Source organism: Stenella coeruleoalba (genome assembly GCF_951394435.1).
Source record: "Stenella coeruleoalba genome assembly, chromosome: 3".
In the NCBI taxonomy this organism is placed as follows: domain Eukaryota; kingdom Metazoa; phylum Chordata; class Mammalia; order Artiodactyla; family Delphinidae; genus Stenella; species Stenella coeruleoalba.
This window is the reverse complement of record NC_137148.1, coordinates 165,449,383-165,476,986: the sequence shown is the minus strand read 5'-3', so window position 1 is coordinate 165,476,986 and position 27,604 is coordinate 165,449,383. Positions and strand designations below refer to the sequence as shown.

General features: G+C 52.0%; 2 protein-coding genes across 3 annotated transcripts; one reads left to right on the top strand and one right to left on the bottom strand.

Annotated features, from left to right (window-relative positions):
• Positions 1-260: 260 nt before the first annotated feature.
• PALM3 (paralemmin 3) lies at positions 261-8,672 on the top strand (the record flags this gene model as incomplete). Of its 2 annotated transcripts, XM_079917050.1 has the most annotated exons (8): positions 261-301; positions 2,903-2,951; positions 3,851-3,931; positions 4,451-4,593; positions 4,732-4,816; positions 6,478-6,523; positions 6,620-7,936; positions 8,069-8,672. In XM_079917050.1, the coding sequence occupies 8 exons, from the start codon at positions 261-263 to the stop codon at positions 8,530-8,532; spliced, it is 2,226 nt and encodes a 741-aa protein (XP_079773176.1). In that variant the 3' UTR covers positions 8,533-8,672. The 2 variants fall into 2 exon arrangements, with proteins under 2 accessions (XP_079773176.1, XP_079773175.1); XM_079917049.1 differs by having other exon boundaries at positions 6,620-8,672.
• A 252-nt stretch (positions 8,673-8,924) lies between these two features.
• Positions 8,925-26,608, bottom strand: IL27RA (interleukin 27 receptor subunit alpha). The gene is given in 15 exon segments (XM_079916108.1): positions 8,925-9,469; positions 9,471-9,629; positions 9,749-9,842; positions 10,028-10,121; positions 10,492-10,617; positions 13,382-13,540; positions 13,615-13,716; positions 15,613-15,801; positions 15,897-16,080; positions 19,818-19,891; positions 20,197-20,356; positions 21,827-21,984; positions 22,067-22,224; positions 25,495-25,612; positions 26,025-26,608. Coding segments are annotated over 15 exon segments (1,938 nt in total). The 5' UTR covers positions 26,125-26,608; the 3' UTR covers positions 8,925-9,406.
• Positions 26,609-27,604: the final 996 nt, after the last annotated feature.

Below are 27,604 nucleotides of genomic sequence, written 5' to 3'. Positions count from 1 at the left end.
ACGAGGCCACTGGCTGGTAAATAATTGATCAGGACAGCTGATAGTACCTCCCCAGAACTGCCCCGCCAGCCCCCGGCCCCCCTCGCCCCGGCCCATGCGTCTCCCGCCTCCTGGCCCAAACCAGCTGGACCAGCTCTCCCAGTGCCCGCCTGCAGCCCCCCCCCACTCCCGACAGCCAAGTCACAGCCTCCAGGGCACCTTTCGGCAAGCGGGTGGTGGGTCCTGGACTCAGGGACCAGAACGTGGGCTTCTGGGCAGAGATGGCCCTGCAAAGCCAGGTGTGGTCTCCGGCCACACCCATGTAAGTGTCTGGGGTCAGGGGGGCCAGTGGGCAGGGCCTGGGAGGGGCTCATGGAAGACACTGGCCTTTCCACGGAGCAGGGGAGGTGAGACCTCCAGCTAGCCTCTCCTAAGGGGGCCAGGGAGAGTGAAGGGCGGCCGGCAGCCAGCCCCCCAGGCTCTTCAATGCCACCCCCTCCCCAGAAAGTCGGGTGGGAGGTGTGAACCCTCACCCTCTTCTTTTTTGGGGACTTTCCGCTGGCAGGCCCAAGCCCAAAGTCCAGCCTGGGGGGTGGGGCTATTACTTGGGTGAGGGGCAGGGAATGTCAAGGTCTCTGACTCCTATGTTTTGCCTCTAGAATCATCCCTCAGTGTCCAGGGTGGGAGGAAATGCTTGAGATCCAACAGGAAAAGGTTAACAGCTCCCAAACTGGGAAAGAGAATGGGAAAATGGAAATGATCACCTGCTTAATGAAATGACCACCGACTGTTCTTGGTGGGGCAAAATGCCACCACCGTGAATGTTCTTCTTGCAGAGTTAGAGATAAGCAACATCTAACGAAATGTGCAGATTATTTTAATATTCGAGGTGTGAGGGCTTTTTAAAGTAAGAGGGTGGAGGGGCTCCAGAGGTTTGTAAAGAGTTCTGGAAAAGGGGCTCCCCCCAGGGACCCCAATTTGGTTCTTCACTCTTTTGGGTTCCCCGTTGCATTATTCACCAACTACAAACCTGGTTGCCTAGCAATGGGAATCTGATCCTCCCCCCAGCAAGGAAGAGGCAGGGAGATTACATCTTGGGGGTGGGAGAGCAGAGGGGGGACTTTAGCCTTCCCCCCAGGGGCAAACTTATTAACAGGGGGTCTGAGCTTCCTTTGGGATACCTTGGAAAGCATGACTTCAGCATCCTGCCCCAACTGGAATTGGGGACACCCCAGACAGATCTCTTGTCTCCTGGCCGTCAAGAGGAGGATGCCTAGACTTCCCTCTTCCCCACAGTGTTCCCAGTATTGGGGATCTGAGAGCCTTGAGTTCCAATCCTGACTCAGGGACATTAGACAAGTCTTTTTGCCACTTCTTGGGGCCTCAGTATTCTCATCCGTCAAATGGGGACAGTACTACTATTGATACTTACCTTCTAAGATGGTAGAGAGGGTTAAATAAGTTACTGTGAGTAAAGCATTTAACAGTGCCTGGCACCTGGTGTGCACTGGCTAATGGTTGGCTGATTTTCTTCTCAGTTGGAATGTCAACTCAGCAAAAAGTTCACTACAGTGTCTCAAGATCAGGGCAGGGAGGGGGAGGGGGAGGTGGCTGTGGGAGCCTCGCGAAAGCCCCATAGAGCACTTAGAGTGCTATAGATAGTAAGTGCTAAGTGTGAACTCACTATTATACCTTCATGGTGAGGCCAGAGAAGATCTGGGAGGCCCCACCAGAGTTTGGGCAATGAGGTTAGTTAGTGCTCAACTTAATAAATGTTGGAGGGCTTGCTCTGTGCCCACCCTGGGCTAAGCGTCAGGGCCAACACGCAGACATATATCCTTCTAGTTATTGGCCTGTGAAGCACCTGCACGTAGTCAGTGCTCAATGCATGTCTCTGATGAGCGGCTGATGTAATGATGACTGTCCCTGAAGTGCCCTGCAGTACCAGTCAGCCTCCAGCTTCCAGGGGGAGCCCAAATGGACTAGGGGTGGCCCTGGAGGCTGGGAATTGGGGATCCTGGGGTGCTCTGAGGAGGACAACAATGGGGGTAATCTCAGGTTAAACCTTAAATGGCGAGTCCCCCTCCCCCTCCTCCCAGTTCAGAGTCCGGCACTAGGCAGTGTGACCTGGTGACCCTTGCCCCCAGGGATGGTGGCTTGCAGGTGGAGGAGGCAACTCCGGAGTTACCATGGCAATGGCATGTGTCCATGGTGGGATGGACCCTTTTCTCCTCAGACTCCCTCACCCCCCAGCACTTAAGGGATGCTGTGTAGGAGCCAAGGTCCAGAAAGGACCTTGTTCGGGTTTGGTGGGATTCGAGAGTTCCTGGGAATGGTTATTATAATTAATCAAAAACATTATTAGTCGTGGGAATTATTTAAATTTTTTTATTTTTTTATTTTTGGCTGAGCTACACGGCTTGTGGGATCTTAGTTCCCCGTCCAGGGATTGAACCTGGGCCCTCGGCAGTGAGAGCACGGAATCCTAACCACCGGACCGCCAGGGAATTCCCTAAAATTATTATTAATAATAAACTATGCTACTGTTTTTGGAGCACTATGTCCTAAGTTTTTTCCTGCATGGATACTTCCTTGCAAGTCCATCTCTCTCTGCAAGGTGAAGGTCAAGCTATCCTGGTCCATTTTACAGATGGGGAAACTGAGGCTCAGAGAGGTGTTGTCAAGCCTAGGAAGGGATTTAGCTCAGTCTGTCATGGTCTCTGCTCTCTCTCCCTCACAGAACCCCTGCCCTCTGCCCCGACCCCTCCCAGGTGCAAAGGGAAAATAGAGGAAAGTGCTGGGTTTTGGTTGGCTTCCAAGCAGCTCAGGGATCTTGGCTCAGAGAGGGGTATTCGAGAGGTGAGCCTGCTGAGGTGTGGGCCCCTGGGAGACCCCTTTGGCAGCCGCCTCCCTCTCCCTGCAGGCCCATGGCAGAGAGCTCCCTCTACCGGCAGCGGCTAGAGGTCATCGCGGTAAGTGAAGCCCTACCAGTGCGGTCAGCCTGGAGCCCTGGGCAACCCTAGCCTTGCCCCAAGCCCTTTCCTCTCCTCCCTCCTATCACAGGGAGCAGGCCTAGGGCTCTGAAGGTGCGGGAAGCACCCTCAGCTCCAGCCTTTCTCGGGGCGCCCCACCTAAATCCTCAGGCCCCTCCGCTCCCCAGTTCCTCTGATCACTGACACCCCTAGAATGGAGAGCTGCGAACTCCGCACTCTTGAAATCTATGGCATCCGATGCTCCATTCTTGAACCCCAGTCTCCAAGATACCCCATGTCTGAACCCCATCTCTCAGACCCCCATATCTGAACCTCATCTCTCAGAACTCCCATGTTTAAATCTCCATCTCTGTGGACCACATCTCTCTGAACCCCCCATCTCACTAACCCCCATTTCTCTGGACCCCTTCTCTACATCCTAATCTCGCTGGATCTCCATGACTGCACCTCCATTTCCGACCCCCCATCTCACTAGCCGCCTCCCTTTGATCTTCATATCTGGACCCCCATCTCTCTGAATCCCGTCCCTCTTAACTCCATATCTCAGACACCCCCTACCCCCGGATTCCCATTCCAAGGCCCTCCCACCCACAGACCCCAGTTCCGCGCGGGCGAGGCCTCTGCAGCATCCCGGGCGCGGCCGGCCCCGCCCCCGCCGGCCCCGCCCCCACCCGCTGCTGAGTCAGGGCCTCCGCAGCCCCCATCCCGGCCCGGGGCCCAGACTTGTGTTCCGCCCACGGCGCGGCTTGCAGTCCCGGGAGTCCCGGGAGTCCCGGGAGGCCCCGGGAGCCCGGCGGAGGAGGGAGGGAGGAAGGGGGGAAGGCGGCCCCACCCGGCCTCACCCGGCCCGCGGGCAGCTCCTGGTCCTCTGTGCGCAGGAGAAGCGGCGGCTGCAGGAGGAGATCAGCGCCGCGCGCCGGGAGCTGGAGGAGGAGAAACTCCGTGTGGAGCGGCTCAAGGTTGGGGGCGGGCAGGGGCGCCTGCTTAGCCCGGGCAATGAAGTGGGAGTGTCTGTGAGAGTCAGTTCTGGGAACCAAAGGCGGCTCTGTCTAAACATGGGGGGGCATTGGTTCCAGCTTTGGGGGTGGGCGTCCTCCCCAGCTTGGGAGAGTGGGTGGTTGTGATGGGGACATTTGTTCCACCTTTGGGAAGAGTGTGGGGACAATGGAGGTGTTTGTTCCTCTTTGGGGTAGGGAGGGGCTCATAGGGACATTGAGTTCACCTTTGGGGGTGTTTGTCCCATTCTGGAAAGGTTGGGGAGATCGATGGGTGTTTTTTTTCCAGCGTGGGAAAGCTATGGGTTGGTAACGGGGTGTCTGCCCCACCTGGCATCGTTGGGGCACGTATCCCAGCCTGAGGGAGAAATGTCTGTCCCATCTGGGTGGTCGTAGGGCAATAAGAAATCTGCCCAGGGTGGGACATGCAGAGGGGGGCGCTACATGAGATGGGGTAGTCCATGTGCCCCTTCCCATGCCCAGAGGAAGTCTCTCCGGGAACGCTGGCTAATGGACGGGGCAGCTGAAGAGCCGGAGCGGCCCCAGGACCCCGCCTCACAGGACCCCCAGTCACCTGAGGACCAGGCTCAGGCCCGCATCCGGAACCTGGAAGGCAGCTTGTTCACGTGAGTAGGGCCCCTGCCTGACAGCTTTGCCCCAGCCTGACTAGGCCAGGCCCCTCAGCCCACTCCAACTGACACTTCGGGTGGGGCTGGTCCATAAGCCCGAGGTCCAGGCTCCCAGCAGCCCCTTCTCTTCCCCAGGCTCCAGTCCCAGCTGCAGCTGTTACAAAGTGCATCCACAGGTGCCCAGCACAAGCCCACAGGCAAGCCCACCTGGCGCCGACAGGTGAGGAGCTAGGGGAGCGGGCGGTGGGAGGAGGGGGTGTGGCAAGCAGAACCTAAAGCAGGACCTCTCCAAGCACAGTATAGATTCTGGGTCCTCTGCTTTCCTTGCCCAAGCCTCAGTTTCCCCAGCTCTAAAATGAGCATAACAACAGCACACACCTGGAAGAGGTGTGAGAGAGGGTTGGTGAGATCATAGCTTAGTACCCGGAACGGGCACAGGGGACCGTTTTGATATATGGTTGCCAATACGACCTGAATGAGGAAAGCAGTCAGCAAATGTGGGGAAGTGTTCATGGAATTCAGTCTCAAAGGTGGGAAAGGGTCATCGTGAGATGCTCGCATGATTTGGGGCATCTACGTGGCTTTTGGAGTTTTGGGGTTTGTTTTGGTAATGTCTCTATTAAGATACAACGCAGGCCATACAACATACAGGTTTTTGAAAACCAAGACAACTTCACATTAAAATCTGACTCTCCGTGTTTTCCTTGAAGTCCAAAGATCCAGTAATATTTGCACCTGGCCACGGTGATGTGTGGGTTTTCCACAGTCCCCACCTCTCCCTGATGCTTTACCTTGGCTCCCAGGTGCCTGTTTCAGGACGAAAGAGGAGAGGAGACCTTTAATTGGGATAGGAAGCACTTGTTGGGTTTTTAGTCTAAGCCGGGAATTCCCTGCTAGAGATGCGCAAGGCATGATTCCTGGCCCAAGAGAGCTCACGGTCCAGATGAGGAGATGGGGTGCAAAGAGTCTGTGAGGGGGGAGCCCAGGATATAGGGGAAGCTCATAAGAAGTACCTGAGTGAGGTTGGGGGCTCAGGGACGGCTTCTGACAGGCAGTGACATCTATGCTGAATCTGGAAGGGAATCAGGAATACAGGCAGAGGAAACAGCCTGGACAAAGGCCTAGAGGCTGGAAAGAGGAGGGTAGGATAGGAGATCTGTGGGGTTTGGCATAGGTGGCCTGCAGGGGTGTCCTCAGCTCCCCTCCCTTGGGCTCATCTTTCCCTTGATCCCTTCCTTCACTCCACTCTAGCCACCCTGACCCTCTGTTCTATTCCTTGAACTTGCCTAAATCACTGTAGCCCCAGGGCCTTTGCATTTGCTGTGCCCTCCGCCTGGAATGCCCTTTCCTACCTTTTGACTCAAGGCTGGCTCTTCTCACCTTTCAGGCCTTTGTTCAATGTCACCTCCTCCAAGAGGCCCTTCTGCATCTTATACCTAAAGGAGGCACCCCATCACCTCCCAGGCATTCCCCAGCCCCTTATCCTGCTTTTCTTTTCTTTTTTTCCTATCATAGCCCTTCTCACTCCCTGAATTACAGATTTGTTTTATGTTTATTACCTGCTTCCTCCCACTGGAATGTAAGTTCCAATAGCAAAAGGCTTAAGTGTCCCTTAAGTAACCTCAGTAGCTGGCAGAGTAGGTCCCCAATACAGAGGGATTGGCTGCACGGCCACAGTATTGATTGGGCACCTACTGTGTGCAACGCAATGGAGCAGAGGGAGATGAGACAGGTCAGGAAGGCTGAGGTACAACAGAGGGTTTGGTCCTGAAGGTAACGGGGAGCCATCGATGGTGTTTGAGCAGGGGGGGGGTACTGGCATGCAGGAGGCTGGAAGTGGAGATATGGGCCGGCCTGACCTTGTTTCTTCCATCCCTGCAGGGTCACCGTCCTCTATCCCAGCCCACCGTGGAGGCAGGTCCTGCAGGTGAGTGTATTGAGGTCTGGGGGTCACAAGAGGAAGGACCTGAATCTCACTCTGTTGCCCCATCTCTCCTTTCCCCTTCTCCCCTCACGCCCCCAGACCAGACTGATCTAAACAAGAGCGCCTCCATACCAGCCGGACCAGTGGACCCCTCTAAGTCCAGAGACGAGTCTGTCGGGGTTCCGCCAGCCCCAAGGAGGATCCCTGGGGCAGCAGTGGCCTCCTCAGAAGCCAATGGCCCCTGCCCTGGATCCAGCCCCCCTCCGGAGCAGGCGCCGAGTCAGGGAGTGGCGGCGTCTGACGGGGGAGTGAATGAGGCCAAAGGGGAAGGCACGGTGAAGGTGGTCTGGGAGGGGCTGAGGGCCACGGAGGACTGTACCACGGGGCCCACAGGCCCAGAGCTGGAGGCTAAGGTGGAGGAGATGGTCATGGAGGCCATCGGGGACAGACAGGAAGCCGGACGCCTAGAGCTCCCTTCATGGGTCAGGGAGGACAGGGATATCGTGGAGGTAGTCTGGGAAGGGGTGGGAGGCACAGAGGGCAGCGACTCAGAGGCCATGGGGGAGGCGGGCAGAGGCCTGGAGGCTGCACAGACCAGCTCACTGAGGCTGCAGGAGGGACCGGGGGGAGCAGCTTCTGGAGAAGGGGAAGGTGCCCCCAGGGGCAGCGCTGATGGTGATGGGCAGGGGGGCTTTGGAGGAGAGGAGGGGTCCTTCATTTGGGTGGAGAGAGTGACCCTCAATGAGCAGTGGGAAGAGCTGGGGCTGGAGGGCTTGGAAGGGCCAAAGGCACTGGGAAGGGAGGGAAAGGATGAGAGTCCACTGGGGGCAGGCGGCAGAGGCGGGGAGGAAACGTGGGAGGCGGAGAGGAGGTGGGCAGAGGAATTAGCGGGGAAGAGAGGAAGTGAGGGAATGACAGGCGCAGAGCCAGAAGGAGCAGAGATGTCACTGGCAGTGGAGAGGAAAGGAAGTGAGAAATCCTTGGAGCCGGAGAGGAGAGGAGTTGAGGAAAAGGTGGAGACAGAGATGGGAGGAGGTGACGAACCACTGTCGGCAGAAAGAAAAGAAGTTGAAGGGCCTCTGAGGGTAGAGAGGGAAAGAGGGGAGGAGCCGTTGGGAGTACAGCAGAAAGGAGGTGAGGAAAAGTTAGAGGCAATTGAAGAACCATTGGTGACAGAAAGGAAAGAAGGTGAGGAATCACTGATGGGAGAGAGAATAGGAGGTGAGGAAGCATTGGAGGGAAAGGAAAAAAGAGACGAGGAGTCACTGAAGGTACAGAGAACGGGCGGTGAGCAGCTGTCGGAGGCAGAGAAAAAAGGAGATGAATCACTGAAGGTACAGAGAACGGGCGGTGAGCAGCCGTCGGAGGCAGAGACAAAAGGAGATGAGGAACCACTGAAGGTACAGAGAACGGGCGGTGAACAGCCGTCGGAGGCAGAGACAAAAGGAGATGAGGAACCACTGAAGGTACAGAAAACGGGCGGTGAGCAGCCGTCGGAGGCAGAGACAAAAGGAGATGAGGAATCACAGAAGGCAGAGAGAATGGCAGGTGAAGAGCCATTGCAGACAGAGAAGACTCAAGGGGCCGAGGGAGATCTGAGTCCGGAAGAGCAGAGAGAGTCAGGAGGAGGAAAGGAGTGTCAGGCAGAGGAAGTGAGTGAGGAAGTGGCTCCCCTGGGGGCCAAGGAGGAGCCAAGGCCGGAGGAAGAAGGACAGCAGCCCCAGGAGAAGCAGGAAGGCTCCTCAGAAGCAGAAGCAGTGAAGCCCCAAACCTCTGATGAGGGCCAGGACCCCTCTGGGGATGCCACCCCCCTCCTGGCAGAGACCCCAGCTCAGGAGCAGCCTGCTGAGTGCCAGCCACTGCTTCAGGTGGAGGAGCCCAGGGCCAACCCCAGTGCCCAGGCGGTGCCCACCTACGCGCCTGCCCAGCAGCCGGAGCCATCTGCCCCTCCCGAGGGCGAAGAGGCGAGTGGTCCTAAGCAGAAGACGTGCCAGTGTTGTGCGGTTATGTGAGCCCACGCCCTCTACCCCACTCCCAGCTCCTCTCACAGCTACCTCGGCCTCTTGGCATCAGCAGATGGTCCCAGGCGCAGACAGGGCACCACGGGACTGGTGATGGCACCTGGGAGCCAGCTGGTCCACATGTCCATCTCCACCTGGGCTCCTGGACCCCTTGCACACTGCCTGTGACCCTGGCCCCTTTCTGTGACAAAGCCTTTATACTTGAAAATAAAATGTTGAGCATTTGGACAGTGTGAGTGTGTCTGTTGTTGGCACAGAGCCACCTCACCGTCTCCTGGTGGGAAGTGGAGGGCTTCACTCTGCTAGAATCAAAGACTATGAATCAGTGAGAGTGTAGATATGGCTGCCGTAACAAAAAGACCTCAAGCTACAGTAGCTATCAAAACAGAAAGAATTTATTTCTCTGGGCACTTCTGATCCAGGCGTTCACTCAGGAACTCGGGTTCCTTTCCATTTCTTGCTCCGCCTTCACCTTGGGTGTGGCCAAAGCTGGATCACAGGGCACATCAATGCTCCAGCTCACGGGAAAGGGAAGGGAATGTGGAAGAGCCCCCACGCAGACCCACTGGAGGCACATGTCACTTCTGCTTATGTTCCACTCATAAGAACTCAGTCCGTGGCTGCACCCAGCTGCAAGGGAGGCTGGCAGTGTACCCAACTACAGTTCTGTTATAGCAGCAGGACAGATTTGGGAAGGCACCCGCCACTCTGGATTTTATATATTTTTCTTTGCTCCCTCGTCCATCCATATATTCCCTGTAGGGCCAGGCCCTTTTCTGTAGGGGTCCTTCAATCTCAGCTCTTCCTTGGCTGGCTGTCCTCAAGCAAGTGACTCAGCTTCCTTGAGCCTCAGTGTCTTCATCTGTCAAATGAGCACCCCTCTCCCCTCCTGGGGTTGGTTCAGTCCGTAACCTGGAACCTGGGGTGTGGCCCAGAAAGCCCAGCTCCTCGGGTGTGGGCAGGAAGTGTTTCTCATATCCAGAGTCCAGTGGGGCTGAGGCCTGGGGGGCTTCCATAATCGGTACCTGCTCTATCTCCTCCACTTCCAGGATGGGCAAGTCCCCAGGGGGCTGGGCCTGGGGCACCTCCTGGGAAGAGAAGAGGCTGAGATTCCTCCCCTCATACCCGCCAATTCTCACCTACTCCCCACTGTCTAAGGTTTCCCCAATCCCCCAAAGGGCCCTGATGAGCCCAGCTTTCTGCTCACCTTCATGTGGGGCAGGCTGAAATTACTGTTGGCAGGATCAGGAACCTTCTCCCAGACCCAGTGGGGTAGTACCTTGTGCCGCAGGTGGACGCACCTGGCAAGCAGGTAAGAGTCAGGGCAGGGAATCCAGGCGGCTAGACACCCATGCCCAGATCGTAGGGTCCAGGAACGTCACAGAGCCCTGAAGCATCATCCCCTTACCACATCTCTCCCCAAGCTCAGCTAATGTCCAGCTGTCCTCCCAACCTGGGCAGAGACCCATGTGTCTGACAGCCTCACCTTCCAGAGGTAGCTAAGCTCACGCCGCAGCCCGTCAGGAGCAAACCCCATACGAGAAGGACAACTGGCAGAACTTTCCATTTCAGGGTGTTATCTGGAGGGAGGGGGGAGGGGCAGAAGAACATCTGGACACCAGGGAGGTGGGGAGGGGTCAGGTAAGGCTCATGGGTGGAGCTGGGAATAGGTCAGGGAGGTGGATAAAAGGGCGGGGCCTATGAATGGGTAGGGGCTAAGGGTGGGGGAAATCTTGGGGTGGGAGTGGGGCTTGTGAAAAGGTCAAGGTCAGGGATGGGGTGAAAGGGTCAGAGACACACATTGCTTGATAATCCACAGCAGTATTTAGCATCGTCAACATCCCGAAGTCTACATGTCCACCCCCTGAAGTTCAGTAATGATTACATAACCCCCTCCAATGCCCCTCTCTCCGGGACCCCTCCCATGGCAGTCCTGCCCCAGGCCCATACCTGGTAGGTGAAAGCGGAGGCTTGGACCCGGTGGGCCCTGTCCTGCGATGGTGGACGCGGTCACCCACAGCTCACAGGTACCCCAGTGAAGGTCGGGCAGGGTGATGGTCCGGGTGCTGCCACTCACTGAAGGACACACCCAGAGCGGTTGGGGAGGCAGTCAAGTCCCATCTCAGGACCTTTGCACGTGCCATGCTGTCTGCAACACTCTCCCCCAGATATCCACATGGCTCCTTCCTCATCTCCTTCAGCTCTTTGCTGCAAGGTCACCTTCTCAGTGAGGCCTTCCCTGACCGCCCCCGCCCCGCGAGTAAAATAGCGCCTGCTTCACCACTCATCTTCCTTGCTTTATTCTCTATCCACCACTTATCACCATCTGACACACTGCTTAGACCTTATTTACTTTGTCTATACCTTCATGTCCCCCATTAGAAAGTTAGCTCCACGAGGGCCATATTCCCAGCACCTGGATCAGCGCCTGCACATAAAAAGCACTCAAAAATGATATACAGGGGACTTAACCTGGTGGCACAGTGGTTTAGAATCCGCCTGCCAAGGCAGGGGACACGGGTTCAAGCCCCGGTTCAAGCCCTGGTCCGGGAAGATCCCACATGCCGTGGAGCAACTAAGCCTGTGCGCCACAACTACTGAGCCTGCACGCCTAGAGCCCACGCTCCGCAACAAGAGAAGCCACCACAATGAGAAGCCCGTGCACCGCAACAAAGAGTAGCTCCCGCTCGCCGCAACTAGAGAAAGCCCGCGTGCAGCAACAAAGACCCAACGAAACCAAAAAAAAAAAGATACACAGTTGACCTTTGAACAATGCAGAGGTTAGGGGTGCCGACCCTCCACTCTTTAAAAAATCTAAGTACAGTATAATTTATAGTCCACCCTCCTTATCTGTGGTTCCTCTGGATGCCCAGTTCCACATTTGCAGATTCAACCAAACGCAGATAGTACTGTACTATTTACTATTGAAAAAAGTCATGTATAACTGGACCTGCGCAGTTCGAACCTGCTGTTCAAGGGTCGACTGTATATTTGCATAAATAAAAGGATGCATGAGTATCATATCCCTCACCTGCACAGAATCCAGTGAAGGGAAATTCACCCCAGACGAGGGGAATACATTTGCATCTCCCGGAACTGTTTTTGTTTACTTTTTAACTGAATTGCCCTTTTTGGTTTTTAAGCCAAGAGAGGAAGCAGCTTTTTGGTTTGTTATAGGATTACAGGAGACATGAATACAGATCAAGATATACTGCCACAGAAAGGTGTCCAAGTGAAATCGGGTGAGAAAAAGAAAGTTGCAAAACATCACGTTCATAAGCTTCAGGGGCCTATAACATAGTCCTCTTTTAATTATAGGTACATGTACACATAAATATATATGATTTTTAACCTAAGGATATCTATATACTTGTGCAAGGTGCAATCATGGCAAAGTATCTATGTTAAAAAAAAAAGGCTTTATCGGTTAGAGACAAATGCTGAAGTACCAAATTATTTAGGGGTGAAATGATGCCAAAGGCTCTAGAAAAAAAAAGGGGGGGATAAATTGAAACACGATTGATAAAATGCAGAAAACCATTGAAACTGGATGGTGGGTACACAAGGATTTGTTATACTATTTTTCCAACTTTTTTTTTTTTTTTTTTGTGATATGCGGGCCTCACACTGTTGTGGCCTCTCCCGTCGCGGAGCACAGGCTCTGGACGCGCAGGCTCAGCGGCCATGGCTCACGGGCCCAGCCGCTCCGCAGCATGTGGGATCTTCCCGGACCGGGGCCCGAACCCGTGTCCCCTGCATCGACAGGCGGACTCTCAACCACTGCGCCACCAGGGAAGCCCTTTTTCCAACTTTTGTTTGTGCTTGAAATTTTCTATAATAAAGAAGTTTAAAATTTTCAAAAAGCACAACTCCTATCTCTATGTTAACGTACACATGGCAAAATATGGAAGCTGCATTGTCCGTATCAGTGAAATGATGAGAATGACGATATACTTGAGTATACTTCAATGTGTCAGTTTTTAAAAAAAGAACAGATAACTTTGGTAATTAGAAAAAAAGGAGATTTTTAATTTTTATTATTGTTCTGCTCTTTCTTTTTATTGTATCTATATGAGATGATGGATGTTAACTAAACTTATGGGAATCATTTCACAATATTCGTAAGCCAAACCGTTACACTGTATACCTTAAACTTACACGGTGATGCTGTCAATTACATCTCAATAAAACTGGAGTGGAAAGGGTAAAAAAGGTATTTTAAAAAGGAATTTGTGGGCTTCCCTGGTGGCGCAGTGGTTGAGAGTCCGCCTGCCGATGCAGGGGACACGGGTTCGTGCCCTGGTCCGGGAGGATCCCACATGCCGCGGAGCGGCTGGGCCCGTGAGCCATGGCTGCTGAGCCTGCGCGTCCGGAGTCTGTGCTCCGCAACGGGAGAGGCCACAACAGTGAGAGGCCCGCATACCGCAAAAAAAAAAAAAAAAAAAAAAAATCATATGTAATCCCACAGTCCCTATTGACATTGTGGGGGAATTTCTTTTCATATTTGTGCCTCTGCTTCACTCAGTGCTGGGTTTATTTTACAAAAACGGAACCCCACAAAGTTTTACAATCCTTTTATCTTTTTCACTTAATAAGATATGACAGGCATCTTTCAATGTCAATAAATATAGATCGGAGTCTCCTTTTTTAATAGCCAAATGACAGTCTATTACGTTGATAGCCACCGGGGTTATTATCCACTAGGGAACCCATGATAGTGTGTGTTCTCCCAGGGGCTGAGAGGGAGCCAAAGGGGCCCATCTGGGGGTAAGGGGAGGGGTAGGCTGATGGGTGGGTCTTGTGGGGGCTGGGAACAGGGGCAGGCGGCAGTGGAGCTCACCATTCATGCAGACAGAAGGCCTGGTCCCACTCTGTGCACACAGGGTGTAGTGGGTGAGATGGCCCCGAAGTTGGTGCCTTGGGACCTCTCCCCACGCTACAGCAGGGGTCCCTGGGGGGCTATCCTGGAGTCGCCAAAGCACTGGCCCTGCCAGGGGTACTGGTGAGAGAAAGTCAGCGGGTCAAGTTCTGCCAGGGTTCCAGGACCCTCCATCCTCCAGCCCCACCACTTACCTAGTTCCTCTCTGAACTTCCAGACGGAGGGGGCAGGGGCCAAGCCCCAAGGAGAGACTGCTGTCACCGTGATTTGGTAGGGCACCCCTCCTTCGAAATCCCCTGAGTGGGGGAGGAGCAAAGACCAGTTAGAGTTGGCTCCCCTCCCCGACTCATTTCTTATTTTGTAGGAATCTTCATTTGTGTCCCCAGAAGGACACCTTGATATAAGAATTTGAATAAATGTAACTGATCTGGGAGGCAACCCCAGAAAACACCAATAGGGCAGTGGGGAAGTGAAGCAGGGAAGGAGAGTCACCCAGTAAATATGTGTTAGAGAACAAGTTCCCAACATGGCCAACCAAGGCTCAGTCCTGCTGGCGAACTCTGTGTGGCAGCAGAGAGCACGATCCTGAGCACCGTCCCACCCGAGGAGGGTGGGAGCTGGGGTATTTATCCATCAACCAACATCAGTCATTGGTAGAGGGCTGCCTCTGAGGGGCTTTGATTCCCCGGCACTTCCAGCTGTCCAGGCAGGCAAAATGCTTCAGATCAGAAAAAGCCCTCAGGCCAGGAATGCAGGTGCCAGAGGCTGGGAGATAGTCAAATGCTGGACTATGAGTGGGGCCCTGACACCGCTCATCACAGTAAGTAAGGTTCCTGAAATCCCTTCTCAAAACCTAATGCTGCCATATGGGCTTCCCCAACTGGGAATTTTCCAGAACTGGGGCTCCTCTTCTTTTGTCCATATATACTCATGGGTCTTGGGACTCTGTGTTAAATCTCTCGCTCAACACCTTCTCATGCTCTCCCAAGTTCTTTACACCAAGGACAGACTCCCCAGTGTTAAATCTCCGCCTAGAACTTATTGCTAGACCTGAGACTTGAGTATCTGATAGTCCCATGGACAATTCCACTTGGATGAGCACATGAGGTGCAACATATCCAAACGGGTCCCCAAAATTCTGCTCTAAGACTCCACAACAAGAATCTGCCTGCTTCTCTCCCTTCCTTGGTCCCCACCTGGTCCAGTTCCCACCATGTCCCACCTGGACATACACAGTCCCTTCTCCTGGGTCTCTTACCTCCAACCCTTGCCCTCCCAGTCTGTTCCTCCCCAGCAGCCAGGGGGCGCCTGTAAGCACCTGAGTCAGGACACATCCTTCCTCTGCACAGAACCCTCTGTGGCTCCCACCTGACTCAGAACAAAAGCCAAAGTTCTCCCCACGACCCACAAGGCTTTGCACACTCTGCCCCATCACCTCCCTGCCCTCACCTCCTCCCACTTTCCCCCTTGCTCATTCCACTCCAGCCACGCTGGCCTCCTCACTGCTGCTCTAACACATCAGGCACAATCCTGCCCCAGGGCCTTTGCACTGTTTGTTCCCTATTGCTTTTCCCTTAGACATCCTCATGGCTCTCTGTCTCGCCTCCTTCAGGTCTTAGTTCAAATAGCACCTTCCCAGAGAGACCTTTCCTACCTTTTTTTTCTGACATAGCTATCCTCCCTCCTCTCCCTTACCCTGATTTACTTTGCCCCAATTACATTACAGATGTACTTGTTTTTTGTTTCATTGGGTGCCTGCCCTACAAGATGAGGATGGAGATGTTGGTGGGGATGAGGGTGGGGATGCTGCTGAGAGGACAGTAGGGTGATGGTTCAGGGTTTAGCTTCAGGAGCCCGACTATGTCGTTCAAATCCTGGTTCTACCACATACTTGCTGTCTGGCCTCAGGTGAGTTGCTTAACCTCTCTGGGCCTTTTTCTTTCTCTGTATGATAATAGCAGAAACCTACTTTATAAGGAAGTTTGAATGATTTAATGCTTATGGTAAATGCCAATACGCATCAGTGACCATCACTGTGTACCAGTGTCTAGAACATGGCCTGGCACACAGTAGGTAGTCAATGAATATTTCTTGCACGAATTAATGATACTTGAACACTCTCTTCTGCAAATCCAGCCATCAGTCCACTCTCCAACAGCTGAAATGGGAACCCAGGTGTCCTGGGGCCTCACCTGGCAACACAGCACTGAGGTTTCCAGGAGGAAGCCAGACCCAGTTGAGATCCTCCAGGGGGTCACCATCTCGAGCCCAGTCCACCACATGCTCCTGCAGCCCCCCGGACCCCTGTTGCCAAGTCACCAGCAGATCCGAGCTTACAGGGATGATGCTGACCACCACACCACGAGGGGCAAAGCCTGGACCTAGAGGATAAGGAGGAGAAATCTCAGCTGTCCACTTGGGAAGTCCCCTCTTGCACCTCCAGGGCATTGCTCAGAGGAAGCTCACAGCCTCTTACCCAAGCAGGCCAAAGAGAGGTTGGTAGGAGGCTCCCAGCTTGTGGCGTTGATGGCGGACACCCCAGCCCACTCCGCTTGAGTGGGGATGGAGATGTTGCAACATGAGGTCTCCTCCTGGATCACCTCCTGATCTTTAATCTGGAACCAGACTCTGTAGCTCACCTCCACGCAGTGCCCCGAGGCCTGAGGGATGAGGGGAAGAAGTGGTTAATATCTCCCATTTATCAGGCACATACTGTGCTTCTCAGTGAGGTCACCTGACAAACCAGTCTGTGAAATGTTTTTGTTTCACTCTAAGATGAAGAAACCGAGTCTCAAGAGTGGCTCAGTGGCAGAGGTGGAATTAGAATACAGCTCCTGGGCCAGAATTAGGGTGAGGTGAGTGAGGCACTCACCTTGGCGGCAAAACAAGAGGATACCAAAAATCCAATCAAGATGAATTATATTTTAATGCAATATTTAAAAAATTTCTTTTTTATTTTTCAGTATAGTTGTAGTTGAAGTATAGTTGAATTACAATGTTGTGTTAATTACTGCTGTACAGCAAAGTGACTCAGTTATACATATGTGTACATTCTTTTTCATATTCTTTTCCATTATGGTTTATCCAGGGTATTGAATATAGTTCCCTGTGCTATACAGTAGGACCCTGTTGTACGCAATATTTTAATCAATCAAAATTAATGCAGGGGGCTTCCCTGGTGGCGCAGTGGTTGAGAGTCCGCCTGCCGATGCAGGGGACACGGGTTCGTGCCCCGGTCTGGGAAGATCCCACATGCCGCGGAGCGGCTGGGCCCGTGAGCCATGGCCGCTGAGCCTGCGCGTCCGGAGCCTGTGCTCCGCAATGGGAGAGGCCACAACAGTGAGAGGCCCAAGTACCACAAAAAAAAAAAATTAATGCAGGGATTTCCCTGGCGGTCCAGTGGTTAAGTCTCTGCGCTTCCAATGCAGGGGGCATGGGTTTGATCCCTGGTCGGGGAACTAAGATCCCACGTGAGGCTCGGCGTGGTCAAAAAAAATTTTTTTTAATTAAAAAAAATTAATGCAAAAAAGAAAAACCATGACAAACAAATTATCAAGATTTTAACTAGGACTTCCCTGGTGGCACAGTGGTTAAGAATCCACCTGCCAATGCAGGGGACATGGGTTCAAGCCCTGGTCCGGGAAGATCCCACATGCCACGGAGCAACTAAGCCCGTGAGCCACAACTACTGAGCCTGCGTGCCACAACTACTGAAGCCCGCGCGCCTAGAGCCCATGCTCTGCAACAAGAGGAGCCACTGCAATGAGAAGCCCGCGCACCGCAACGAAGAGTAGTCCCTGCTCGCCGCAACTAGAGAAAGCCCGCGCGCAGCAACGAAGACCCAATGCAGCCAAAAATATAAATAAAATAAATAAATAAATAAAAAAGATTTTAACTAAAGACAGGCAGGATCTGACCATGCACTTATATGACCCTGTCTTCCCTCACCTTACCTTAGTCTGTCTTGTGCAGTTCTTAGGGACTGCAAAATTCCCACTGTTGTATAGAGGAGTAATTACGCATAGCAAAGAGGATAGTACCCTCCAGAGTGCTTTGGGGAAACGTGTGAGAATATTTGGTTGCCTCAATGATTGGTATTTGATGGGCAAGAGCCAGGGACACTACCCTCTCCTAGAAATAAAAAAATTGTCCCACGTCCCTTGTGACTTTTGAAGGTCATCCCAACTGGAAACTTCTGTAGATGAAAAACCTGTCTAATAATTTTAACTGATCCTAGAACCAAACACATTTTGATGTATAAATACAAAACCTTTTGGGACCTGGTTTTAACATTCACTGAATTTTGAAATATCCTGAACATACGGGGACTTTCTAAGCACTTTTTATTATCTATTTCCAGCACAATCTGTGTTCTGATCAGAGAATTTTTCAATGTGCCCAGCATCACCTCATCCCTTTGAAGTCCTTGGAAACCAGCTCAATAGCCTAGCATGTGGATGATTTTGGTAAATGTCCTGTTGGCATATGGAGAGAATGCATGTTCTGATGTTTCCTATGTGAGTCCATTAGGTTGTTTGTTATGCATATGTTCAGATTCTCTGGATCTTGACTTGTTTTTCCATCTGCTTGTTATGAAATTACTTAGAGGGGTATGTTAAAATCTCCCACGACGGTTGTGGACTCTATGGAGTTCTCCTTGTAGTTCTATCGATTTTTTTTTTTTTTTTTTTTTTGCTGTATGCGGGCCTCTCCCGTTGCGGAACACAGGCTCCGGACGCGCAGGCTCAGCGGCCATGGCTCACGGGCCCAGCCGCTCTGCGGCATATGGGATCCTCCCGGACCGGGGCGCGAACCCGCGTCCCCTGCATCGGCAGGCGGACTCCCAACCACTGCGCCACCAGGGAAGCCCCTCGATTTTTACTTTATGTATTTTAAAGCCACGTTATGAGGTACATACAGATTTACTATTCATATCATACTGGTGAACTGAATATTTTGCCATTACGTAGTAGCCTTATTTCCCCTTTATTTTCTACTGAATATTACAATACACTCTACACGGTATGCTATAATACAATACACTGTATTATACACATTTTAAAATATATGTATATATGGGTTATATTAGCTATGTATTTCATTTCAGTATAGTAAGGGGGCATTACAAAGTATGTGTTATAAAATAGAGGCATGAGGGACGTCCCTGGCAGTCCAGTGGTTAAGACTCTGCACTTCCAATGCAGGGGGCACAGGTTTGATCCCCGGTTGGGGAACTAAGATCCCACATGTCGTGCAGCATGGCCAAAAAAGTAAGAAAAAAAATGAATTAAAAAAAATAATAAAACAGAGGCACTGAAACTGTGAATTAAGGTTTGAAAGCCAGAGAACCTCAGCTCTGCCACATAGCTGTTGTTTGGTTTGGGGTAGCCTCTCTATGTCTCATTTTCTCATCTGTAAAGTTAGTGAATGTAAATAAGTGTTGGAGGCGAGGACCTGGCACATAATAAGAGCTCTGTAAGTATTATGCATGGTTAAAGTTAGTGATATTAGATTGTGTGGCCCAAGAAAGTATGAGCCCTGTTGTTTTGTCTCTTGCCATATTTACTGTGAGCCAGGGTCTTGCAATGTCTGGAACACGGTAGGTGCACGGCAGATTTGCATCAGTGAGGACTGTTTCACTCTTGTCTGTCATCTCACAATGCCCTTTAATACTAGCATCAAAGTCCTTAGCATATTCTGCTGTATTTTGTGGAGCTGAGCCTAGTCTTGCTTCTAAATCTTTGCACCTGGTGTCCCCCCGACTGGAACACTTGTACCCATCTTCATGTCTCAGCTCAGATCTCCTAGATTCAGCCAACATTGGTGGAGTCTTTCTCTGCACCCAGCACTATGCCAGGACCTCTCTGAGCATCCCCTCCTTGAAGCCCTGAAGCAACCTCAAGAGGGCAGCATAGTAACCTTCGTCTTGTTTACATCATTGTTTTGGGGGGGTTTTTTGGTTTGGCTTGTTCTTTTGTTTTCTTGGTTGGTTTGTTTTTTTTTGCCCCACTGCTCAGCAGGATTTTCATTCCCAACCAGGCACCGAACCCAGGCTCTCGGCAGAGAAAGCCCAGAGTCCTAACCACAGGACCACCAGGGAACTCCCTACAACATTGTTTTTTGGTTTTTTAATATTTATTTATTTTATTTATTTGGCTGTGTTGGGTCTTAGTTGCAGCATGCAGGATCTTCGTTGTGGCATGAGGAATCTTTTAGTTGCAGCATGTGGGATCTTTAGCTGCAGCATGTGGGATCTAGTTCCCCGACCAGGGATCAAACCCGGGCCCCCTGCATTGGGAGTACGGAGCCTTAGCCACTGGACCACCAGGGAAGTCCTCTACGTCACTGTTATTTGGGGTTTCCTGACACGTGCAGAGACATGGTCCTCACAACTCACCTTCCACAGAAGCAGGGGTTCCTGTCCGCCTGGTGCCCCACAGATGTTCCCTGATATCCACACATCTTTTGGAGCTGGAAAGGATGAAAAAAGGAGAGACCATGTGACTAAGTTCTAGCCAATGAGATATGAGATGAAAGATACGTGCAACTCTGGGGTTGTGCTCTTAAAGTGCAAGGGCAGGCTCCCCGACTCCTGGGGTCCCACTGCGCTGGAGTTGTCTTCAATTTTTTTTTTGCTGTGTGAGCTTAGGAAAGTTGCTTAACCTCTCTGAGGTTCAGCTTTCCCAACTATAAAATATGACAAATAAGAATGGCATGATTGGCCAGACTTCCAGGAGAGGGGCTGAGGGTGTAGGGGTAAGCCCAGAGATCCTCACCAGAGGGTGGTGTCTGGAAGGACAGAATGGGGCTCCACTCGCTCCACAGATCCTCTTCTTCCTCCACGTGACAGCGGCCAGATACCTCATAGCCAGTGGCTAGCTCCAGGTCCTGGATATCAACAGGGGTCAGGGGTATGGATTTCACTTCAGGTTCCAGCTGGGGGAGAGACAGGGGAGAATGATGAGGCTGAAGATTGAATTGAAAGTACCTGGCCTTATATGTCAATAGGATGACCAACACTGTCCTGCTTTGCCTGGGATCAAGTGGGTTCCTAGGACACAGGGCTTTTGGTTTTAAAATTGGGACAATCCCTGGAAAAAAGAGACAAGTGGATTATCCTCTGTGCCAGGTATAGCAGTAGGTGGTAAATTCTATTATTAATACTATTCTCATTTTACAGATGAGGAAAACTGAGGCCAAGAGCGGGGAAGTGACATACCCAAGGTCACATGGCTGGTGAGTTCTGGAGCTGAGATTCATACCCAGGCAGTTAGATTGCAAAGTCTGCATCTGAGCATTGCTCTGAATTGCATGAATATTCATAGTGACAACAACTCTACTCTATATCGTAGTGTTTTGCATGAAAAGCTGTAACTGAGATAGTGGGTTATCCCCAATATCCATTCTCCCCTTCTTCCTTTGGAAATAGAACCCTTGAGTATCTGTCAGGAACGTGTGTCAAGAATAAAGACTACATTTCCCAGTCTCCCTTGCAATCAGGTGAGACCATGTGACTAAGTTCTGGCCAATGAGATATGAGATGAAAAATACTTGCAACTTTGGTGCTGTGCTCTTAAAGTGCATGGGCAGGCTCCTCAACTCCTGGGGTCCCATTGCACTGGAGTTGTCTTCCATTTTTTTTGCTTTGTGAACTTGGGAAAGTTGTTTAACCTCTCTGAGGTTCAGCTTCCCCAACTATAAAATAGAGATCTTAAAAGCATCTACTATATAGGGAGGTTGGTACTCCTCAAGATAATCCATGCAGATTGCTTAGCTTGGGCCCTGACGCGTGGCAGGTGCTCAGAAATGTGAGCTGCTTTTATTACTTTTGAGCGTTTACTGAAAACCAGGCTCTGTTCATCATCTGTAAAATGGGTAGGCATAAAACACATCTACCTCAAAGAGTTCTTGTAAGGATTCAATAGACAGCACACAGTAGATGCCAAGTGTCTGCTGTTAACCTCTTATTTTAAGGTTAAGGTAAGCTATTTGAGGATTTTTATTCATTCACAAAAATGTTAGAGGAAGTTTACTGAGTTTCTCAAAAATTCCAAGTGGAAGGAATTCCCTGGAGGTCCAGTGGTTAGGACTCCTTGCTTTCACTACCGAGGGCCCGGGTTCAATCCCTGGTCGAGGAACTAAGATCCCGCAAGCACAACCTCGTGGCGAGGCCAAAAAAAAAAAAAATTCCAAGTGGAATTTGGATTGGGACTGCATGGAATTTATAGATTATCTTGGGGGAACATTTTTTAGCTGAACAAGATGCATGTACAGGCCTTCTGTGAGGAATGTGGACAGACTCCAGGGCCAGCTGAGGAATGAGCTCTGAGCTAGGTGTCTGATTTGGGAATGATGTCCCGGGCCCCGCCCAGAGTAGGGTGGGGGAAAAGGGTCCCTGACACTCACCAGCATCCAGGCCATCTCCTGGCATCTTCGGTAGTAGAACTGGCAGACCAAGACCTTATGGGGTGGCCACATAGGAGGGGCCCATTGGACAGTGGCCTCTAGGGGGTCATCCTCTGAGAAGTCCACATCAGGGTACAGTTGGGGGGCATCCGGCTTCACTGAGGAAGGGGAGGTGCATTGAGCCAGGGCCTCCAAGACCACCCACCCCACACATAGCAAACCCCCACTCCCGCCTGTTACTTCGGGTTTCGAGGTTCACGAAGACTGGGGGCCAGAGAGGTTGGCCTGCCCTGGCCACCCAGACGAGGAGTTCATCAGACGTGGTGAGCTGTTCCCGTGGAATGGTCACCCGGCTTTGCCCAGTGGGCACTGCCACTGTCCAGGTTTTGTTGGAATGGCTGTGAGGAGAGATGCGAGAATCGGGGCAGCATACGGTGGGCTGGGCCCAGAGCCGTAATGATAACATATTTTCTGCCTGGGTTCAAATCCCAGTTCTCCTTCTTCAGAGCTGTGTGACCTTGAGCAAGCAACTTAACTTCTCTGTGCCTCAGTTTCCTCATCTACAAAACGAGGGTGATAAAATTGCCTCCTGAGGGACTTCCCTGGTGGTCCAGTGGTTCAGACTCGGTGCTCCCAATGACCACGGTTCGATCCCTGGTTAGGGAACTAGATCCCGCGTGTCCCAACGAGTGTGCCGCAACTAAGACCTGGCACAGCCAAATAAATAAATAAATAAATGTCTTTTTTAAAAAGTGCTTGCTGAAAGGGCTGAATGGGGAGGGGAACAATGAGATGAGAAATGGACCGCATTTAGAACAGCAAGTGTCAGGGGCACAATACATGTTACATGAGCACTGGTTATTTTGTTTAGTGAGCACCTATTACATATACGCACATTTACTTCTACGCAACTGTTCACTCAGCAAATATACACTTCTGTTGTAGAAGCTGGGAATAGGACTATGACCAAAGCAGGCAAGGATCCACTATCCGGAGCTGGTGTTCCAGTGGGGGAAGCAAATGAGAAACTCATAAATATATAACTGATGGTGGTATAAGCGATACAGAGAACAATAAAGCAGGGTGAGAGGGATTCAGTGTGATGATAGGATGAAGAGTGACAGTGCTATTTTAGGAAAGGTGGTCAGGAAAGCTCTCTGATGAGACATTTGAATAAAGGCCTGAAGGATGTGGTGCGGAACAACGCAATACCTCGGGAAGAGCATTTTAGGAAGAGGGAGCAGCTGGTGCAAAGGTCCTGTGGCCAAACTGTGCCTGGTGTTTTACGAAGAACAGTGAGGAGCAGGCTTGTCCTCTGGAGTAGAGTGAGTGAGCGAGAAAGTGGGAGGAGGTGAGGGCAGGGAGGTGACAGGCAAATTATACAGGGCCTGATGGGCTGCAGGAAGGATTTCGGCTTTTACCCTGAGTGAGGTGGGAGCCCTGGAGGGCTGTGAGCTGGGGAGGGACATGCCCTGATTCAGAAGTTCACAGGTGCGGGACTTCCCTGGTGGTCCAGTGGTTAAGAATCCGCCTGCCGATGCAGGGGACAGGGGTTCCAGGCCTGGTCCGTTAAGATCCCACATGCCCCGCAGAGCAACTAAGCCCACGAGCCACAAATACTGAGCCTGTGTGCCACAACTACTGAATACTGCGCGCCTAGAGCCTGTGCTCCGCAACAAGAGAAGCCACTGCGATGAGAAGCCCACGCACCGCAAAGAAGAGTAGCCCCCAATCGCCACAACTAGAGAAAGCCCGCGCACAGCAATGAAGACCCAACGCAGCCAAAAATAAAATAAAATAAAAAAAAAGACTCCGTGCTCCCAATTCAGGGGGCCCGGGTTCGATCCCTGGTCAGGGAACTAGATCCCGCATGCCGCAACGAAGATCCCACATGCTGCAACTAAAACCCAGAACAGCCAAATAAAGAAAGAAAGAAATATGAAAAAATAAACAAAACCGAAGTTCACAGGTGTCCTCTGGATGCTGTGGTGGAGAACAGACTGTGGGGCTAAGGGTGGAAACCGAGGCCAGGGAGGAGGTGACCGCACGGTCCAGGCCAGCGATGATGGGAACTGGACTACGGTGGGTGCTGAGGAAGTGAGGAGTGCCAGATTCTGCATAATGTAGAAGGTAGAGCCGGCAAGGCCTGCTGTGGGTGACAGAGAGAGAGAGAGGAGTTGAGGACATCCCAAAGGGTTGGATTTCAAAGGTTCAAATCAAGGCCTTCAGAAAAAAACAACAAAAACACATGTGTTATGTTATGTTGCTGGTAGGAACATAAAACGGCGTAGCTGTTGCAGAAAACAGTTAGGTGGTTCCTCAAAAAGTTAAACACAGAACTGCCATATGACCCAGCCATCTTACTCCTAGGCATATACCCCAAAGAACTGAAAACAGGACTCAAAAACTTGTACACATTATGTTCAAGGCAGTGCTAGTCACGATTGCCCAATTGCAATTGCCCAACGGTGGAAACAACCCAAATGTCCATCAACAGATGAGTGGATGAACGTAGTATATCCATACAGTGGAATATTGTTCAGCCACAAAAAGGAACGAAGTTCTGATTCGCTACGACATAAATGAACCTGAGAAACATGCTAAGTGAAAGAAGCCAGATACAAAAGACCACATGCCAGATACAAAAGACCACATATGATCCCATTTATGTGAAATGTCCAGAACAGGCAAACTCAGAGACAGAAAGTAGATTAGTAGTTGCCAGGGAATGGGAAGTGACCGCTGTTGGGGATGGAACTTCGTTTTGGGGTGATGGACATGTTTCGGAACTAGATAGAGGCACTGGTTGCACAACATTGTGAATGTACTCAATGCCACTGAACCGTTCACTGGCAAATGGTTAATTTCATGTTATGTGAATTTCACCTCGTTAAAAAAAAAGGGGAAGACCTTCTCTTACTCCCTCATCCTCTACCAATTTAAAACCCTAGCCCCCGCCCCGCTTCTGGACATGGGTGGTGGTGATGGTTGCACAACAATGTGACTATACTTCATTCCACTGAACTGTACACTTAAAAAAGAATGAGAAAAAAAGGTGGTAAATTTTATGTGTATTTTACCATCGTTAAAAAAAAAAAAAGACCAGTCTCCCATCCCAGTTCCCATCTTCAAATGTTCCTTTCCCTCTCCTCTCACTTAGCCAAATTTGAAATGAATTTGTGTTTCCAGGTGTGATTCATTGTGAAGCAACATCAGTCACCCCCTCAGAATGTGGGCTCCACAAGGCTTTCTGTGTCTCTTTCACTGCTGCATCCCTGGCACCAGACCAAATGATCGTTTCATATGCTCAGAGAGGTTAAGCTATTTGCCTAAGGTCACACAGCAATAAAAACAGCTTCTAATCATTAAGCATTTTCTTTTCCAAGTGCCTAACTCATTGAATTCTCAGAACCAGCCTTGAGAGGCAGGTTCCATTATTATCACTACTTGATAGAGGAAGAAACAGAGGCTCAGAGAGGGAAAGTGACTGGTCTAGGGTAACACAGCAAGGAAATGAGGGAACCTGGAAGTGAAGGGCTTGAGAGTGGGGCAGGGCTGGGGGGTGCGGGTGGGCAGGACTAATGGGTCCTCTCAACCTGAGAAGTCTAGAACCTGAGTGGTCACTCTTCCAAAGCCTCTGTTTCCCCAAATCACTCCATTGTACTCACTACTTCTGGCTCTGGAGGTACAGCGTGGAAGGGGCTCCCAGGTCCCCAAGAGGCTCCCATGAGCAGTTCAAGTCGCCCAAGGGTCCAAATCCATAGCACTGCAATGGCCCAGGGCTGCCTGGAGGGGGAGGAGGGAGGGTCCGAGGGAAGGGGGTCAATTCCCCCAGCCGCCCTCACACCCCAGAACTTGAACTCCCCCCACCCCTTACGGAAGTGATCAGCAGGAAGGGGGCGTTGGGCACCGCTCCCCAGGCTTCGGGCATAACTCCTCCCCTCCCTCTACCAGCTACATCCTGTTACAACCCGAAGAGCCCTTTCCCCTACCACCCCCCAACCCCGGACCCTGGCTCCCACCTCGCTGCCGCCCATTCCCCAACTCCTCTCATCGCCCGGTCCCTGTCCCGGGGGGGAGCAGAGTGGCATCCGGACCTTTGTCATTCATTCCAAAAAATTGCGGTTCACCCTGGAGGATGTGCGTTTCCGCGGAGCGCGGCGGCAGAGCGCCGACACGAGTTCGCTCCGTAACTCACCCTGGGGCCGAGTCCTGCAGAACAGCAGCATCAACAGAAGCAGCAAAACCAGCTTCGGCCGCCGCCGCGGCGGGAAGGGAGCGGCCCGGGTTCCCCGCATGGCGTCCCCACGCCCCCAGTCCGGCCCGGCCCTGCCCGGCCCAGCGCTGCAGCGCGGCCCGCTTGTCTCTCGGGGTCCAGCACCCGAACAGCAAAGGGAAGCGGAGCCGCCCCTCCCAGCCGCCTCCGCACCTTGCGCTTCGGCTCCCCGCCCCTCCGCTGCACCGGAAAGTCCCTCGCGGGGGCTGAGGAGGGGTAGTAGGGGGTGGGCGGCGCTGAGGCGTGGCCAAGCTCCGCAGACACCTGCCCCTCCCCTCCCCCAACAGGCTGCCGAGTCCTTTGGAACTTTTTATCTTTGGGGTTGGAGAAGGTTCTGATCCGTTCTCCCCACTGAGCTTCCCACCCCAGGATATGAAGGGAACCCAGGGGTCCCTCCACCAACCCTGGGGTCCGCAGCTTTAGAACCCCCAGCAGGCGAGGTCGGAGGAAGAGGGGCTGGCAGAGGGGGACGGGAGCGGGCAAAGGCTGGAATGGGGTGGTGGTATAATTGGGGCTGGCAAGGGGACAGTGGCCACAGTTGGGACAGGAGAGAGTCACAGTTTGGGTAAGGGTCTCAGTGTGGCCAGGTTGGGTAGAGGAGGGGCCTCCTTTGCAGCAGGAGACAGTATAGGACAGGAAAGGCATGATATGGGCTGCGGAGAGGTCAGGGTCAGGGTAGGGTCAGGATAGGCAGGCTGCTCAAAGGTCAGGATTGGGTGGGGGGACTCTGTCTAAGTCCACAGTGCCTGACCTCTGAGACTCGCTGATGAATGGATGCATGAAGGGCCAGAAACAGGTGCCCAGCTGGATACCGGTTAGGTGGATGGCAGGGCTGGGGCATTCACCCTGGTGCTCCCTGGCTGCCCAGTTCCCCTTCTAGCAGAGGCTGCTGATTTCATCTGTCAAACCCAGAGTCCAGGCTCCTGGCTGGTCCAGCTACTTCTCTGTTCTTGTGACTCAGCCTCCTGAGTAAAGATTTTGATTCCATTCAGGCCTGGGTTCCCGCTTTGATGGGCAGCTTACTCAACCTCATTGAGCTTGACTTTCCTCTTCTGTCATATCTTTTCCCCTACTATTTATTTACTGAGGACCTGATGGTTAAGAACATGTGTTTGGGAGCTGAACTGACTGAGCACCAATCCCATTATCATCTCTCAGCTTCCGTTTCCTTGTCGGCAAAACGGGGATAATAATAACTCCTACCTTCCAGGGTTTTATACAGAGTAGATGATTTAATTAATACCCATTTAAAAAAAAAAACTTAGAATAGTGTCTGGCACATGGTAGGCACTCAACTTTGTCCTAATCTGTTTTCACTGAATTTTGCCGCTTAACAAACCTGCAAGATACAGGGGCTGTGCCTCCCTTTTTTTTTTTTTTTTTTTTTGCGGTACACGTTCCTGTCACTGTTGTGGCCTCTCCCATTGCGGAGCACAGGCTCCGGACGCGCAGGCTCAGTGGCCATGGCTCACAGGCCCAGCCGCTCCACGGCATGTGGGATC